The sequence below is a fragment of the Athene noctua genome, chromosome 2 (genome assembly GCF_965140245.1).
Source record: "Athene noctua chromosome 2, bAthNoc1.hap1.1, whole genome shotgun sequence".
NCBI lineage: Eukaryota > Metazoa > Chordata > Aves > Strigiformes > Strigidae > Athene > Athene noctua.
This window is the reverse complement of record NC_134038.1, coordinates 85,341,157-85,360,766: the sequence shown is the minus strand read 5'-3', so window position 1 is coordinate 85,360,766 and position 19,610 is coordinate 85,341,157. Positions and strand designations below refer to the sequence as shown.

The 19,610-nt window shown below is 42.9% G+C and overlaps 1 protein-coding gene across 4 annotated transcripts in view; it reads left to right on the top strand.

Annotated features, from left to right (window-relative positions):
• The window catches only part of CDH12 (cadherin 12), a 583,296-nt gene that overhangs the window by 530,143 nt on the left and 33,543 nt on the right, over window positions 1-19,610 (top strand). For all 4 annotated transcript variants that reach the window (XM_074897855.1, XM_074897854.1, XM_074897853.1 and 1 more), the window contains one exon: window positions 11,956-12,209. In XM_074897855.1, the coding sequence (XP_074753956.1) occupies window positions 11,956-12,209 (254 nt within the window). The remainder of the gene's footprint in view (window positions 1-11,955; window positions 12,210-19,610) is intronic.

Below are 19,610 nucleotides of genomic sequence, written 5' to 3'. Positions count from 1 at the left end.
CAGGATCTTGTTTTAATAAATCAACCTGCTCTATAATACCAATTATTTGATTATGCTATTTAAAATCCAGTTTAGAACTGCTGTAACTGAAACATATCCTACAGTTGGACTAGATGATCTTCAGGGTCCTTTCCAACCTAGATGATTCTGTGATTCAGTGATTCTGTGATGTGGTGATATGTCAATGCACAATGAATAGTCTGATGGCAATATTTCACAAAATACACAGACAACCCATCTTCAAGGTGTGGTGGTTTAGGCCCTGCCGGGACCGGAGACCATGTTGCCGTTGTCCCTCCCCCACCCTCAAACCGAGTAGGGCACAAACCTCAGGGTTGAAATAAAGAAAGATTTAATACAACAGTGTAACAAATAACAATCTGAACAACAACAATAGCAATAATAACAACAATAAACAGTAATAGCAGTAAACAAGACAAAAGATATACAGAGAAATACCACAAAGATACAGCTAACTAGCCATGCACGCTTCCCGCGACCAAAGCCACAAAGGAAAAAGTTCCCGTGCTCCCACACCCAGACCTGATGTCAGCATGGTATGAATAACCCGGCTGGAGATCCCTTCCCCCTCTCTCTGCTGGGGAAACTTAAACCTATCCTAGCTGAACCTGGACATAATCCACCCCTTTATTCTGTACCATCTGCGTCATGTCCAGCTGCCATTTAGCGGTTAACAATAACAAAATAACAATTTACAAAGGCACAGCATCATTCACGGCATGTTCTCACCCAGAATCAAGTACCCCTGTGGTACACATCGGACCCCTCCATCGTCCTGCATCACCCACCAGGTGCACCCAGGTCCTTGGGCAAAAGCAATCCCGTGGATGGGTTTGCCTTTAACTCTGCCTGGCGCAGGACTAAACCAGACCACTTTTCCCAATATATTCCTCATGCGCACCACAGGGACTTTATCCCCATCTACAGCACGTGGAGGTTACGACTGAGCCGGGCCAGCTCGACTGGCAGACCCTCTTGTGTTGACTAGCCAGGTGGCCTTTGCTAGATGCATGTCCCAGTCTTTGAAGGTCCCACCTCCCAGTGCTTTCAACGTGGTTTTTAACAGTCCATTGTAACACTCGATCTTCCCAGAGGCTGGTGCGTGGTAGGGGATATGGTAGACCCACTCAATGCCATGTTCTTCTGCCCAGGCATTTATGAGGTTGTTTCGGAAGTGGTCCCGTTGTCTGACTCAATTCTCCCTGGGGTGCCGTGTCGCCACAGGACTTGGGTCTCAAGGCCCAGGATGGTGTTTTGGGTGGTGCCATGGGGCGTTGGATAAGCTTCCAGCCATCCAGTGGTTACTTCCACCATCGTGAGCACGTGGCGCTTCCTGTGGCGGGTCTGTGGCAGTGTGATGTAGACGATCTGCCAGGCCTCTCCATATCTATAGTTCAGCCATCACTCTCCATTTCGCTGGGGCTTCACCCACTTGTCATGTTTGATTGCAGCACACGTCTCACATCCGTGGATGATCTCTGCAATGGTGTCAATAGTAAGGTCCACCCCTCGATCTCGAGCCCACCTGTATGTTGCATCTCTACCTTGGTAGCCCGAGGTCTCATGGGCCCACCGGGCTATGAACAGTTCACCTTTGCGCTGCCAGTCCAAGTCCACCTGAGCCACTCTAATCTGAGCAGCTTGGTCTGCCTGCTGGTTGTGTCGATGTTCATCAGTGGCCCGACTCTTGGGTACATGGGTATCCGCATGGCGCACCTTCACAACGAGGTTTTCCACACGGGCTGCAATGTCCTGACATACTTCAGCAGCCCAGACCGTTTTACCCTTACATTGCCAGTTGTTCTGCTTCCATTGCTGCAGCCATTTCCACAGGGTATTCGCCACTGCCCACGAGATGGTGTAGAGGTAGAGCCTTGGCCACTTTTCCCGCTCAGCAATATCCAAAGCAAGCTGGACGGCTTTCACCTCTGCAAACTGGCTCAATTCACCCTGTCCCTCAGCAGCTTCAGTGACCCGTTGTGTGGGACTCCATACAGCAGCCTTCCATCGTCGATGTTTTCCCATAATGCGACAAGACCCATCAGAACAGGGCATATCGCTTCTCCTCATCCGGCAGCTCGTTATATGGTGGGGCCTCCTTAGCACGTGTCACCTCCTGTTCTGGTGACATCCCGGAATCTTTGCTCTCTGGCCAGTTCGTAATCACCTCTAGTATTCCTGGGCGGCTGGGGTTCCCTATTCGAGCCCGTTGTGTTATCAACGCAACTCATTTACTCCACGTGGCATCGGTTGCATGATGCGTGGAGGAGGCCTTTCCTTTGAACATCCACCCCAGCACCGGCAGTCGGGGTGCCAGGAGGAGCTGTGTTTCAGTGCCGACCACTTCTGAGGCAGCCCGAACTCCTTCGTACGCTGCCAGTATCTCCTTCTCAGTTGGTGTATAATTAGCTTCAGAGCCTTTGTATCCCCGGCTCCAAAAGCCTAGAGGTCGGCCTCGGGTTTCCCCAGGTGCTCTCTGCCAGAGGCTCCAGGTAGGGCCATTCTCCCTGGCTGCGGTGTAGAGCATGTTCTTAACCTCCTGCCCTTCCCGGACTGGCCCGAGGGCCACTGCTTGGGCAATCTCCCGCTTAATTTGTTCAAAGGATTGTTGTTGCTCAGGGCCCCATTCAAAATCATTCTTCTTACGGGCTACATGGTAGAGAGGGCTCACAATCAGGCTGTAGTTCGGGATGTGCATCCTCCAGAACCCCACAGCACCCAGGAAAGACTGAGTCTCCTTTTTAGAGGTTGGTGGGGCCATGGCTGTTATCTTGTTTATCACCTCCATTGGGATGTGGCGACGCCCATCTTGCCATTTTATTCCTAGGAATTGAATTTCCCTTGCAGGCCCCTTAACTTTCTTTTGCTTAATGGCAAAGCCGGCCTTCAGGAGGATCTCAATGATTTTCTTCCCTTTCTCAAAGACCTCCTCGGCTGTGTTCCCCCATACAATGATGTCATCAATATACTGCAGGTGTTCTGGGGCCCCACCTTTCTCCAGTGCAGTATGGACCAGTCCATGGCAAATGGTGGAGCTGTGGTTCCACCCCTGGGGCAATCGATTCCAGGTGTACTGGATGCCTCTCCAAGTGAACGCAAACTGTGGCCTGCACTCTGGCGCTATCGGAATGGAGAAGAACCTGTTAGCAATGTCAATCGTGGCGTACCACTTGGCTGCCTTCGACTCCAGTTCATACTGGAGCTCTAGCATGTCCGGCACTGCAGCACTCATCGCTGGCGTAGCTTCATTCAGGCCACGGTAGTCCACAGTTAGCCTCCATTCACCATCAGGCTTTCTCACTGGCCATATAGGGCTGTTGAAGGGTGAGTGAGTTTTGCTGATCACCTTCTGGCTTTCTAGTTGGCGGATCAGCTGATGGATGGGGACCAGGGAATCTCGGTTGGTGCGGTACTGCCGCCGGTGCACTGTCCTGGTAGCAATTGGCACTCACTGCTCCTCAACTTTAAGCCGCCCCACCACTGAGGGATCCTCTGAGAGGCCGGGTAAGGTGGACAACTGTTCAACCTCCTCCAGGGCAGCTACACCAAAAGCCCACCAGTACCCTTTTGGGTCTTTGAAGTTCCCTCTCCTGAGATAGTCTATGCCCAGGATGCACAGGGCATCTGGGCCAGTCACAATGGGGTGCTTATGCCAGTCCTTCCCAGTCAGGCTCACTTCAACTTCCAATAGGGTCAGCTGTTGGGATCCCCCTGTCACTCCGGAGATGCAGATGGATTCAACCCCACTGTAGCTCGATGGCATCAGGGTGCACTGTGCGCCTGTGTCCACCAAAGCCTTATACTCTTGTGGGTCTGATGTGCCAGGCCATCGGATCCACACGGTCCAGTAAATCCGATTATCCCTTTCCCCCACCTGGCTGGAGGCAGGGCCCCTCTAATCCTGCTCATCATCACTCACTTCTTGCAAGAATGATTTTCTGGTCCCCTCAAGAGGGTCAGACATAACGTTCACCATTCTGTTTTGCCTGGGGGATTTCTGACTGGACACTGGAGCTGCGCTCTTCTTGGAGGACTCCCCTTTTGTGATGATCTTCCCTTTCAGCTGCTCTACTTGTGCAGCTAGGGCAGCAGTGGGCTGTCCATCCCACCTCCTCATGTTTTCTCCATGGTCACGGAGGAAAAACCACAGGGTGCCTCGTGGTGTGTACCTTCTGCTGCCTTTCTCTTGGGTGGGGAAACGTTTACTTCTAATGGCTGAGACATCAGCCTGTGCAGGTGGAGTGTAGGACATGTCCTCTTCCATTTTTTGGACCCTCTGAGACAGTTCCTCCACAGCTGAGACCAGGGAATGTTGACATGAAGGGAGATTTCCCTCATATTGCCGGAGCTTGCCAACCACTCCATCCACTGTTAGAGTGTGGGTGTCTGTCCACCAGGACACTATTGCCAGTGCTTTCGAGTGTGCTTCTGGTGCACTCTTCAGGAACTTTCGCCACATCAGGTGTGTGCAAGGGGCCTGATCTGGGTCCATGGGTGACTGCTTATTATTCAGATCACCATAGATCATCTCAAACACAGCCAGCTCCCTGAGATTCTGAATGCCCTTCTCAATGTTGGTCCATTTGCTTAGCTGACATAGGATATCATCCTTGTAGGGGTGCCTCTGCCTTACACTGAGCAGGAGTCGCTTCTAAAGGCTGAGGGTTTGAGTCTGTTTCCCTATTTCCCTATCAATGCCAGCATCCTTGGCCAAAGATCCCAGCTGCTTGTCCTCTCTCCCCTCCATCTCAAAAGCACTGGCTCCATTGTCCCAGCATCGGAGCAGCCAGGTGCAAATCTGCTCGCCTCCCAGGCGGCCGAAATCTCTCCGCATATCTCGCAGCTCAGTCGGGGATAGAGATCGGATGATCACCTCTGGTCCTTCCTCCTGTTCCTGTGATGGGCCTGGCTCATCCCCATCCCCCACTTTGCGAGCTGACTTTCTGGTATATTTTGTTTTCTGTATCGGGGCGACTGATACCGGCACTGGCTGGCTCTCTGGCTCAGTCGCTGTGCTGGTGGGGGCGACTGATACTGGCTCTGCCTGTTCCCCCAGCCCAGCTGCTGTACCAGTAAATTCATTCTCAGATCCTGCAGCCCTTTCTCCCCCCTTGAGGGCAGTGGGTGGTATTAAAGAGGACACGGTAAGCATGGGCAAGTCCCCAACACATTGCAGGGATTTGTGTCTCCTGGGTTTTGCCAGCTTGGTAACACACCCTTTCTCAGCACTCCATCAGTTTATCAGGGCTCTGCATTTGTTTGGGAGTGAAATTCCAAAGCATTGGAGGTGCCCACTGACTCAGGCCTTTGCCCATCTTTTCCCACACCCCTTGCCACTCACTATTATCTAACCTCGGGGCAGGTTTCCAGGCACTGCTATTGTTAGAGAAGTGCTGCATGGCCCAAAACAAGATCTGGCAGACACCCAGAAAGCATTGTGCCGCAAACAGACTGGCCTGGAAGCTCCAAGGATAATTGAAACTCTCAAAAACTGAGAGGATCTCTTCCCCTGGCTCACCCATAGAGAGGTGAGACACCTAACAAAAGCCCAGGCAGCAAACAGGTACCAGCCTGCCCCCACACATAGCGATACAAAGGCATTATAAGCAGTCAGTAGCCAGTATGACAAAACAATCCCCTTTACACATTTTCCACCGACAACAAACATCAGCACTGGGAACACACAATGGATATAAGGAATAATCCAGCCCCACCACGCAAGCAAGTCGGCCAGCATTGCAAACATTTTCTTATCAAACAATACAAATACAAACAGAGAAAATTGCACCCAACAGATTACTCCAACACACTATGGTCAGGGTCTGTCCCTTTTTGAACCTTATTTCAACCCTCTTTTGCCCCACGTTGGGCGCCAAAAAGGAATGTGGTGGTTTAGGCCTTGCCGGGACCAGAGACCACGTTGCCGTTGTCCCTCCTCCACTGTCGAACCGAGTAGGGCACAAACCTCAGGGTTGAAATAAGGGAAGATTTAATACAACAGTGTAATAAATAACAATCTGAACAACAAAAATGTTCAGGTTTGGGCCCCTCACTACAAAAAGGACATTGAGTTACTCGAACATGTCCAGAAAAGGGCTACAAAGCTGGTGCAGGGTCTGGAACACATGTCCTATGAGGAGCGGCTGAGGGAACTGGGGGTGTTTAGTCTGGAGAAGAGGAGGCTGAGGGGAGACCTCATCGCCCTCTAAAGCTACCTGAAAGGAGGTTGCAGAGAGCTGGGTTTGAGCCTCTTTAGCCTAGTAGAAAGCGACAGGACAAGAGGGAATGGCCTCAAGTTGCACCAGGGAAGGTTTAGACTAGATATTAGGAAGCATTTCTTTACAGAAGGGGTTGTTGGGCGTTGGAATGGGCTGCCCAGGGAGGTGGTGGAGTCCCCATCCCTGGAGGTGTTCAAGAGTCGGGTCGATTTAGAGCTTAAGAATATGCTGTAGGTGGGAACTGTGCTAGGCGAACGGTTGGACTAGATGATCTCCAGGGTCCTTTCCAACCTAGATGATTCTGTGATTCTGTGAATAGCAATAATAACAACAATAAACAGTAACAGCAGTAAACAAGACAAAAGATATACAGAGAAATACCACAGTGAACACATCCAGCCCGCCACGCGTGCTTCCCGCGACCAAAGCCATAAAGGAAAGCTTCCCACGCTGCTGCGCCGGACCTGATTAACCTGGCTGGAGATCCCTTCCCCCTGCTGGGGAAACTTAACCCTATCCTAGCTGAACCAGGACAGAAGGGGAAAGTGTTGTCAGGTTTTGAGACAGGCACATATGACACACAGTTTTTCTACAGTTGCACAGTGCTGTTATAAAGACAAGCCTAAATTTACATTCACTTCTTCTCAATACAGTGCTACTGCCTGTAACTATCCGCATGCCCTGGGGCTTGCAGTCTCATCCCAAAATACAGCTTTTCCATCGTTGTAGGAATGGATCATATCATAGAATCAGAAAATGGTTTGGGTTGGAAGGGACCTTAAAGATCATCTAGTTCCAAGCCCCCTGCCATGGGCAGGGACACCTTCCACTAGACCAGGTTGCTCAAAGCTCCGTCCAACCTGGCCTTGAACACTGCCAGGGAGGGGGCAGCCACAGCTTCTCTGGGCAACCTGTTCCAGTGTCTCACCACCCTCACAGTAAAGAATTTCTTCCTGAGATCTAATCTAAATCTACCCTCTTGAAGTTTAAAACCATTACCCCTTGTCCTATCACTAAACTTCCTGATAAAGAGTCCCTCCCCATCTTTCCTGTAGGCCCGCTTTAAGTACTGGAAGGCCATTATAAGGCCTTCAGTACACCAGGTGTAGAAGACCACACAGTACTCCAAGTGGGGTCTCAGGAAAGTGGACTAGAGTGGGAGAATCATCTCCCTTGACCTGCTGGCCACACTTTTCTTGAAGCAGCCCAGGATACAGTTGGCTTTTGGGCTGCGAGCACACATTGCTGGCTCTTAGTTTTCCATCTATTACTATCCCCAAATCCTTCTCCACAGAGCTGCTCTCAATACACGCCACCCAGCCTGTATCTGTGCTTGGGATTGCCGTGGCCCATGTGCAGGATCTTGCACTTGACCTTGTTGAACCTCAAGAGGTTTGCAGAAGCCCATCTCTCAAGCCTGTCCAGGTCCCTCTGGATGGCACATCCCTTCCCTCCAGCATGCTGACTGCACCACACAGCTTGGTATTATCGGTGAACTTGCTGAGAGTGCACTCAGTCCCACTGACCATGTCACCAACAAAGATGTTAAACAGCGCCAGTCCCAATACTGACCCCTGAGGAACACCACTCTTCACTGTACTCCTAATTGGACATTGAGCCATTGACCACAACTCTTTGAGGGTGACCATTCAGCCAGTTCCTTATCCACTGAGTAGTCCATCCATCAAATCCATGTCTCTCCAGTTTAGAGACAAAGATGTTGGGCAGGACAGTGTCAAAAGCTTTGCATGGGTCCAAGTAGATTATGTCAGTCATGAAAGCCTGTATCACAAACATTACTGTTGTATTGCTTATGTGGGGATAAAAAGCAGAAATTTTTTGAGTTTCCAGTCCTGCCTGTCTGTGAAGCAGAGCAAACTAACAGCATAGTTCTTTTCCCACCCTTGCCATGCTTCTCATCAGTATTCATTATATTTCATCCTGGGTTTTTTTCAGTTCTTTAATTCTATGTCTAACTATCCATCTATCTATCCATCTATCCTTTGATCTATCTTATAAATTTAGATACAGATACATCTTTATGGTAGCATTTCTTAACTTCTACTTTGAATATGGTAATATATCAAAATATATTTATTTCTAACACAGAGCTGTTTATATGCTTTCCTAGTCATACTAAATAAGTCCGTTCATGGTACTTGCAGAGTTGCAAAATAAAGTGATTTGTCAGTATGTGTTATTTGATTTTTGGGATTTGTAGAGCACCTTTGCTGCACACAGCTGTTATCTATGTTGATAGTGCTTTACTATACAACTATGTAGAGCCCCTTGTAACAGCAACATAGGAAAAGGCAGATAAGAATCAGTAGGGGGGCCAAATACATCTATTGTATTTGTATTTATCATCTATTATTAGAATGTCAGTCATTGAACAGTTCATAGTTAATAAGACATTGCTTTAATATTAACAAAAATGCTGTTTACTGTGGAAAAACTTGTAACTTTTGTAAAATAAAAGCCTTATTCAAACTTAACTTTCTGAATATAATTTTTTTTGGGGGGATGAATGAATGAATGTTTCTGCTGGTTATTTATAAAAAAAACCCATCTCTCCAAAGTCATTCCATCAAAATCTGATTAATTGAATGCTGTTTGAATACTCTTACAGGTTATTTTTCTGGAAAATTCAAACATTCTGCTATGTTTGTACCCTTACCAGGATTCCAGATTTTAAATAGAAATAGGACTCAGCACTGTCAGACATTTATTATGTATCAGCAAAATGCATTTAAAAAAAAAAAAAAAAGGAAGCAACTAAAATATTGTGTGGACCACTCATTTTCTTCACAGATTTTAGTGGTAGTGACCATTACTAAAGTAGAAACATAAATAAATGCTATTTTGACATCTTTTAAACTAAAAATCCAGATGGCTTTGCCTGAGAGCTAGGCAGACATTCAATTCTTCTGTTTTCAGGCAGACTCAGGGCATATCAGACAAATGCCAAAATTTGAGACTGTCAGTAGCTATCTATATGGCTCAACTGTTCAAAACTGGGAAGACCAGAACTGATCAAGGGACTGTAACATGGAGTCACACCCCCCCCCAATACATAAGTATTTGTGTAAAACACCCTTTTGCTGCATGATATACGTGGTACCAAATATTTTTCTTTTTGAAATTCAGTCCTAGGTTTACTATTTGCAACATTTCCCATTTTTCCACAGAAGTTTCAGTTGCAGTGCAGCCTCACTTATATGAAAAGGCTAAATCCTGCTAGTTTGTGGGAGTCTGTCACTGATTTCTTTCTCTGACATTTGGTTAGCCGCACTTTGCATTGACCGCGTCATTTAACCTCTAACTGTACTGATCATCAGACACGTAGAAGGACAGAAAGGGTTGCTCTGAGGTTACAGTGGGAAAACATTATCTTTCTTGGCGTCAAAATGTCCTTTCAAATATATACCATAGTGTTGCCCCTGTGCTGGAGGGAGAGAAGTAATGCAGTCACTTTATCCATCTTCTGAGTAGCTGTGCAGTAAAAAATGCCAGCCTGAGCACATCAATAGGCAGAATTGCTTGAAATCTTATTTGTTTCTGTCCATCCCCAAACATGTCTCTGTTCCCCTTGCATCATGAAAGTTTTGACTGGGCACTGGCCAAGGCCTGTGGTCTGGTACTCCTGCCTTGAAGAGTAACTCAGTGAAAGATAGCCTGCAAGAACCACATGGATTATGGCTCTTTCCATTAGTATATCTATCTGCAAATATACTCATGCATCACAGGAGCCAGACTGAACATGTTTAATACAATTTTTGGGCAATAAAAGATATATACAAGGCATCAGTTTATTACTTAACTGAGAGCTTAGATTTCTTACTTTCTCTGTCTCAAACATTTACATCTAGCTTAACCCCTCATAGACTTTTTCCACTCCAGACTGGTTCTTTAATATATTTTTTGAAAGTGTGTTAGCAATTTATATAATTAGCTGGAGAAGAGTTGGGGGGGTGGGGGGTGTTGTTTGGTTGGGGGGGATTTTTTTGCAATGCATAACAGTGAACATGACTTCACTCTATATAAAAGTATATACCACATAGAGACTGCAAAGACAGTCTGACAACAGTTTGGTTAACAAAGCAGCATGTGCATTTGTAGTGAAGGCAACTTGAAGGGTTTTACTACTGGGGCACAAGATCTTATGCACTTAAATTTGTCTGTTTCTTCTTAGCCTTGGTTTCTTCTTCTTTCTGTCAGTCCAGTCATGAAGGTACAACTCATACTGGGTGTTAATGGGAATTTTGTCTGTAGGAGGATGGTTGCATGTGGTAGTGGATGGGTTAGTAGTACTTGACTTTCAAGCCTGACTATTTCTATTTCTATATTCTATGGAATATAGACTTGGATGGCTAATTTTAAATCCCCAGCTCAGAAAAGGCTGACCATCTAGTCTATTAAAATTATGAAGTCTTTCATAAGCATTTAAAATCATTATGCTAGCTGTTCAGCTAATGGAAGTCAAGGTAACTCGACTGATTTTAATGGAGCTACTTCAATTTACACCAGCCAGTCATCTGGCCAATTATGTCCTGTTGTGATAAGGACAGAAAATGGCAGAATTTAAATCTATCCTGGCTGTGACAAATGACTGGAAACACTGCGGTAATGATGGCTGAAGGAAAAACAAAAAATACAGACATTGAAATATTCTTGCTCATACACTTGTGATCCTGCTCTCTTTTCCAGATAGCATATTCTTTCCCGTTAGAAAATTTCTAATTTGACAATTATAGGCAGAAACCACTAGATGCCAGTGTTACCCAGACATCAGGAAAAGACTGTCAGTGACATTAAAAACAACATGAAAGCTAAACCCTTTAACTGAAAATAAAGCTTCTGTGACTTTTTAACTAAATAACAGTGCATTAAGGTTTTTTGAGATGATTACTTTTCTAAAACTAAAGGCATTAAATTGATGTACATTGACGGAAACCCACACCAAAACAATCTGATTGCAGGATGCATTTCCATCAAAACCCCTGAAACCCAGATAGGTATGCAAAAGCTGCTATGCTGCCTTCCAGACCTTGTGGATTACACCTAGGATCATTAGACAGAGTCAAAGTCTGCATTTTTCAATGTACATGTGGCTCAAATATATGGCGTGAATAGCAGTTCACTGCTAAGTTAGACATTTTACAGGAAAAACCTGATTCAGATCAAGTTTGAATTCACATTCCAAGCCACACCTGAAGTTTGGTTTGACTCATTGGTACATATAAGAGTTTTCATTTGGGCCCATTTCCATCATTGTCATGGTCCTCTGAAAGCTTTCCCTGCTAAAAGAAATTGAAATCTTCTATTTAAGGAACTAGATCAGCTAGAGACAGCTGGTTGCCTGTGTGTGGGAGTTGTGAGTGCAAATCTCTGGATAACCTGCACACATCTCATTTGCAGGAGTTGAATTTCACTCATTTAACTTCAGACATCTACAGTGTAACTGTTTACATCCATGCCAGTCATCCTGATTTTTTTGATGTGGAGAAACAGTCATTTCCTGGATATGATTCATCTGGCCTATTTCAGAAATCACCTTAGCATGAGATGAACTGCAAAACACATTTAGATGATTAGCTCAGGAGGCAAAGTTTACACTGAAGGCATCTTAACTTATGTCAGATTAATCCTACAAAAGTGATTTTGCAATGTTTAATTTTTAGTCAAATCTGATGTTTTGTGTTTGTTCTTTTTACAGCCCTTAGACTTTGAAACAAAAAAGGCATATACCTTTAAAGTCGAGGCCTCCAATCTCCATCTTGACCATCGATTTCAGTCTGTGGGTCCATTCAAAGATACTGCCACTGTGAAGATAAATGTGTTGGACATGGATGAACCTCCAGTTTTCAGCAAGCCTATGTACACAATGGAGGTTTATGAAGATACGCCTGTGGGGACCATTATAGGTGCAGTGACAGCACAAGACCTTGATGCTGGCAGCAGCTCGGTTAGGTAAGAAAGCTTCTCCTTCTTCAGTAACTCTCAGACAAACCAAAGGTCTGCTGACAGTGAGACTCGGTGGCAAAGAGCTCAGTAAAAAGGAATAAAATGTTTCAAATCTGTCACTGTAACAGATAACTGATGCTCTGAAAAATATTGAAAAGAGATGCTAGTTTGGGTGGGTTATCTGGAAAAATATATAAAGTGCTGACAGCTTCTTATCATACAGATCATATAAGTTACCATGCACTGACATGACTTCAGAGATGGTGTGCTCAGCCTAAGGAAGTGAAAACATTGTCTTGCCTGGTGTCTGGGGCTTCCACAAAAGCAGCTCTGAAGTACAGTAGTGAAAAAGGAGGTTTTATGTGCTCCATCCGTGTTATACCTCAACAGGTGACAGTGAGCACTGCCCCTTTTACAAGAACCACTTACTCTCTACATCTGGCAAAGAAAAAATGCTTTGATAAATAATTGCTACATCTGTCTTGGCTAAGGCTGTGGCGACATGATTGCTGACCAACATGGCTGTGTTCAGCAGACTTCAGCACAAGTAAACCCCTGCCAGCAAAACCTCTCATCTACTAGTATAGCTGAGTTTCCTGAAATAAAAGGGACAAGAGAGCTGTAATATGGATGTAAAATATTGATTTTGCTGATGTATTTATTTCCTGCCACATTAGAAAACATAAAATGAACCAGACTCATGTACCAATAAGAAAGCTCCTGTGCAGACACGGTCTAAGATGTAGTCAGTCATTACACATACTTTCAGTACCAATTCATGGTGGACCTACCTGACTTCAGGAAATATTTTCATTCACAGACTTTAATGAGAAATATTGAGGACATAATGGAAGTCATTGATCTTTAAATATCAGTGTTTATCAAATGGGACTATGATGGAACAGGAAAATGCCAGTAGTGTCAACCAAGTGCATACGCATTCATGCACATTTGACTACAAATTTAATTCAGACCTTTCAATCCATATTTATTAACTATGTGTATTTTGACTCAGCATTTTCTCAAAATGTACAATAAACATGCTAGATATGTTGCAACTGTATGCAAAACATTTAACATGTAACAGTGACTGTTTAGCTCCTGCTTCATCGATTCAATTATCACTCAAAACTAATGTTTGTTTCAATACTTTAAAAAAAAAATAAATTCTTCATTCTTTTCTAATACAGAAATATATTTTTTCGTGAATCTGTGGCACATTCCTTCCTTGGCAAAGGATCAAAACCTTCACTGACAAATGACTGACATGGGAACAAAGACTGACATGGGAACATTTTTCCCTGGTGATAGTCTATGAAAATAGCCCCACAAGTCAACATTCTGTTGAAAACCATATACTTTTGCAACCAGGCAGCAAGCCTTTAATCATATTTTTGAACATTTTTTCATATGACAGCAAAATCATTTGAATGTATAACCACTCCTCAGTGACAGTTTTTAATTTCACAAACCCTCCTAGGAGATTCAAGTGCTTTAGTTACTGATCCTACATTTACGTCAACGCAAGAAAAATTGTTTCACGATGGTTTCTCCATACACTGCACTCACTGTAATATTGAATACTAACCCATTTTAGTGTCCATGTCTACCTTTTTTAACCCTGAAATCATTGGGTGTCCAAATTCCCATCTACATTGAAAAGATCAGGAATATTTTAACATATCATTACATTTTAGTCTTACTGATCTACTTGCTGACCCCTTACCCAAACAAGCTATGGAAGTGCTCCCAGGGTCACTTTTTATGAATCAATTCTGCTGGTTCATGCCCAGAGAAAAACATGAACTATGTTCCAGTCTTACCAACTTCTCAGAGGGATGCTCCCACCCACAACACATGTAATTTGGTGGACTTTGGAGGAAGATACTTTGCTTTAAGGAGAAGGATGTGTTCCAGTAAGCGGGTTGACATATTGAGAAGATTAAGATGGAAACATCTCTGTGCAGCTCTCTTCCAGCTTTGTAAGATTACTTATTTCTACCAGTTTTCATTTTTTGTCCTGAAATTTCTTCCTTGGCTTTTGTTTACCTGAGGATATATTTGATTCTCTTTATTCAGCTTGATCTCCAGCCCTTTGAATTTTATAATAAGATTCTTACTAATTTATTGGAGATCTGATGATACTCTTATGTTCTGGAAGAATCTATCTGTATCCAAATGCTGACTATTCCAAGCAGAAAAAGAAATTATATACAGTTGTTAGTTACTGATGTGTTAGTGTTCAATATTCCATAAGTTTTATATCCTCTATCTGAAAAAAAAAAAAAAAAAGATTACATGATCAGAAGCTGGAAAAGCATAAATTAGTTTGAAAGTTGCATGTGATTACAACTTCTTAATGTATCCTAACCAATTATGTTCTTTCAGCTGTTTAAAAGCTGTTTGTCTCATAGATGTAAAGAATGACTCCATCAGTTTAATAATTTTAAAGAAGGAGTCCTTCACATCTTCTGAGTAAATATGGCCTCTAAACGAACAAGGAAAAGCAAATAAGGCATTGAGGCAACAGCCCATACAATTTGCTGGGTGGCACAGTTTCTCTAGAAATTCATTCATTTTCTCTGAAATGCTTTCCTAGAGCAGTTTGGCCATTAAGATGTCCATTACAACAACAACAAAATCAACAATCTGCCAAACAATAGAGAATGGGATAAAAGACCAATCTGCACTGTACACAACAGAATGCAAAACTCTGGAGAACAATGCAGGCTAGAACAGCTTACATGAAAGGAAACAGCACTAGTCACAGCAACTAAATCCATGTTATCAGCTAAAACTTTAGCTCTGTTTTGCTAGACACATCAGGAAGGGGGAGATAACAGCTAAGAATGAAGAGGATTTAGTTATTAGAAAAAGAAAAATATTTTGCTGGAAGTCATTGAAAATTGTGTGGTTTAGATATATATATTTTTTTTCTCTCTTGTTACTGGAATCAAGTGCTTGGACAAGTCAGGAATTTTAAAAGGTTTGGTTTGTGGGAAGATATTTGTTAGAGGTGTTGAAATGAAAGGGCACAGAGCTCACTTCTGTAAGAAACAGCAAATTAAGCCCAAGGAAAAAGAGGGCCACAGGTAGTCAACACCTGCAAGGGTGACTGGCTTTGAAGCTGTTTTGGAACATTACCTCAGTGCCCCAGATTTTCAAACTGTGTTAAATCTTGAGTTTATGTGTCTCAGGAGAGCTGTTTTGTCTATTTCTGTTTTATCCATAGTGCTGCAAGATATGCTCAGCATAAATGTTAAGATGAAGTCCTATATACTTTGTGTCCATTAAAAATGCTAAAGCACTTCTGAAAAGAACAATGATCTTGTGTTCTTCTCAGATTGCTCTAGTTTACAATGTTTACAAGCTGTCTGGGAGAAAAAAGTAAGCATCTGTGTTGTAATGTATTACGATCAATGTATTTTGTAGATATACAAATGTTTTTAGTAAAAATCCTTGTACCTTCTGGTACAAGGAATTTTAGGACTTCCTAAAAATCCGTTTTATATGTGTTCATACAACATGAATGTTATAGACAGATCTGTCTAAGTAACAAGAAAGTGCAAATGGATGGCGAGACTGGGTTATCTGCAGTACTTACAGTGAGCTTTATTTAACCCTGTGTCTGAAGTTCAACAACTTTGCGCTGACAACTTTGAAGCTGTCAGATTTCCTTGAAGATGATGTTCTGGCATAAAGCATGAAAGGATTATTGTCCCTGATGTGAATCCCAGATATCACTCCAATTACAATGAGTGTCATATTCTGTGCTACAACAGTGCCCTTCAGATCTTCTCTGCTTGACTCAGGAGTTTTGCCTTATGAACTGCAAGAACCACTCAAAGCAGAAAAGCTGTGGGGACTGTTCATTTTCCTGTCCAAGTCCAGTCACCAAACTGTGATATTAAAGAAAGAAAAAAGTCATGTACTAGTCACAGGTCAATCCTGCCCTCAGTATCCTGGGGACAAGACTCTATTCCCTGCATTTACTTCCAAAGGAAAAGCCTTATTTATTTTCCTAACTAGTTCACAGTGGTCCAGAAACTTTTATGGATAGGTTGTGTTTTCCCAGTGCAATACTTTGTCATGTAAAGGTCAAGAAAATACAAATAGTAGGTTTCTTCCTGAATTCTTAAACTTTATGTACAAGCACAAACAAGATGAATTAAAGTTACTTATGTAACAGAAAATTGTTTAACCTTCAAATTCCATAACTCTTCTGCCTTTTTTTGTGCATACACTTTTTGAATTTGCTTTTCCTTCAAAAAGAAAAGTCCCATTGTATGACATCAAAATGTATCTTATAGTTACATACATACATAGAAAGACTGGGACATCTAGTTCCAGCACCTCAAGCCTCTTCATTTAATAACAGATTAAGTGGTAGCTATTTTTCTCTGCATGGTATCATGCCGGAGGGGAACTAGATACTTAGCCAGTTGGTTTTGCACAACTGAAAGATGGCCAGACTCAGGAACTGATTCCTTTTTAGCTGGTCTGGTGAGTTTTGCACACTTCTTGCTCTGTTACCTCCTGTCTGTTTCTGTTGCAATTTTAGCTCTACTCCATCCCTTGCCTTTTACTGAAGTCCCAGTCTCCTCAACCACTTTTAATTCCTCTGTTCCAAGTTCTAATTTATCCGGGCTAACCAGTTCAAATCCCTGCACTTGTCAGTTCTTGCTGCAGATCTCTTGCTATCTTTTTCAATTCTCCTACTAGCCCACTGTTTTCTTAGATCTCTCATGCTCTGGCAGTCTAACACCAGTTTCCTATTTCACAGTCCATCTTTCTCCCACAGCTGGTTTCTGCCTTTTTCCTCCTGAACCACATCCCATTAGCTTCATTTGTGTCCCACTCTACTGCCTTCCTTTCTTCTGCTGATGACAGACATAATTTTTGATCTCAGTGGCTTGGTATATTTTTGCTCTTTGTTCCAGATCTTCTTTCTAGAACTATAGAAAATGGGTTTCTATCCCAACATTTTCTCTGAACCTTAACAGCTATATTTGGCCAACACATCTGCTCTTTCCCCACCAGCCTCTTTAATTCTAGTCTCATTTGACTCAGTGAACACTCAGCTACCACATACACAACAACATTCCCATCTACCTACCTTCCAACAATGCTAGAAATGATACAGGGTGACAAACTCCTACTTAATCCTCCTATTTCTCCTCAGTTATCAGACTCTTCCTCTGTTTTTTTCTCTGGTTCCTAGACTTTGTCTTCATGATCTCAGGCAATCACATCCTCCACTACATCGTCCTCTTCCTGTTAGTTCCTCCCCATATGATCCCATCTACTGCTTTGTCATTGTCTAGGTTTAAAAGAACTGGCTTCCTCGTCAGCAACCAGTGGTTTTAAGAGACTGAATAGAAAGGTGACTTCTTTTCAAACACAAGGCAGAAAAATCTTTCTCTTCTGTGTATAAACTGACTTTCAAAAGGAACTGTTTTCTTCCATCTTAATAAATTCCTGCTCTTCAGCAGACTCACAGCAACTGACTGTATCTCTCTGCTTTACCTTTACTGTGAAGCAAGATGTGTATAATAAATTATTATGGTAATCCCCTTCATGGTAGTTCAATTTAATTTGGAGGTTTTTTTCACATTTGCAATGGATTGAGTGCACACAAGAAGACAGTTACCAGAGCTCAGCTGATAAGTGACTCAGTTGTATTAATTCAAGAGCTGTGGTACCTCAGTTCCAGTGATCAGCTTGGAGCTACTACAAGTAGCCACTACAAAAAAAGTGCAGATTTGTTTTAACCTTAATCTTAAATCTATATATTTAAGGCTGAAGGGATCACATGCCATTCTTTGGTAGGGAATGTAAATGTTATGTCACTAATTAGCCCTCTGTGATGCTGCAACATGTTCACTGGAAACAGCCAGAGACTTGAGCTGAAAAAACCTTCTTTGTCAGTTTGGAGCACATGCAGACTGACTTCTTAATCTATGTGGGTTTTTGCAGGACTGGCAGGAACATGGAGCAAGGGTGAGTACTTTCTGGCACAAATCAGAAAGCCTGTTCTAGAGGAAGGTCAGACCTTCCCAAATAAGAGTTTACTAGGATTTATTTGTCAAGCATAAATTTTCCTAGATTGACACCTGGAAGCACCTGCAGCATGAAATATTATTTCCCAAGACAAGAAAATCAGAAGCAACTGAAAACAAAGTTTAAAACTAAGAGAGGCCAGTAACCTTTATTTACAGTCAGTAATTTGTAAACTTACTGATGCTTGTGAAAAACAGCAAGTGATCTTCAGTTGGTACATGCAATCATATTAAGCTATAAAATGTCAGTTGGGAGTTTAGAACTAAAAGTATGTGTAAATCCAAGAAGATTATGGACTACAGCTTTCAGTGACCTGTTTGTGAGGGAAGTGGATGCTGAAAATTAAGAAGTGTGCATTCAGCTTCAAGGCAGAAAAGAACAAATTGGCAGGGAAAGCTTTTAAATTAATTGAGAATAGCTAAGAAGCCAGAGTGAGGGGAAGCGAACAATATGATCATAATAGTTCTGGTTTACTTCACAGCACTTGTACCACCTGGTGATGTGATTTTAGAAAGCCAGTTCGCTTCCCAGAGGCATACACTGTAATTTTACTTTAGCTCAAATAATAGCCTTCCTGATTTTTGATCAAGGGCTCTTATTCCAAATTTCTCCAGCAATGGATTTCTCAAACGTTCTAGAAAGCAATTGTGAGATTAAAACAGAGGTTTAATGGCTACAGCCATATCACCTCAATCTGTGAACGTCTCAGGGCTTGACACTAAAAGAATTACGAAGGGTTAGGACTTAAAGCAATGTCTAAAAAAACCTTATGTGCTACAGGGAAGCATGTTAGTTGGTTATTCTGCACAGTGGTACAGAAAGTCAAACCTGAAACCATCTTTCTAGTATAAAATTAAGCTTCCCAACATTTTAAATTAAGATCTTATATCCTTTTCCAGAAGAACAACTATTTTAAACATCACAACCTAGTCAGATTCCTTTCAATCTGAATTTCTCCTTTAGGTCTGATTGTAAACATTTACTTTACTTTCCTGCCCCAAAATGGTAAAATTTATTATTATGTTTAAATAGTGATTACATACAGTTTCTTATATATTTGGTAACACCTTTTTGCTTTCAGTTTTTTTAATGTAGTTTAATGGGGTTTTTGAGAGTTATACACTTTTTGGGATCTATGTGTTTGGAAGTTTCAGTCACATCCTGACTGTAGATGCAGACAGATTTCAGATACTTCTGCTTTTATTGTGTCCCATTCTGGGCTCCTCAGTACAAGAGAGACATGGACATACTGGAGTCCAGCAAAGGGACACAAAGATGATAAAGAGACTGGACATCCTTTCTACGAGGAAAGTCTGAGAGCTGGGACTGTTCAGCCTGGAGAAGAGA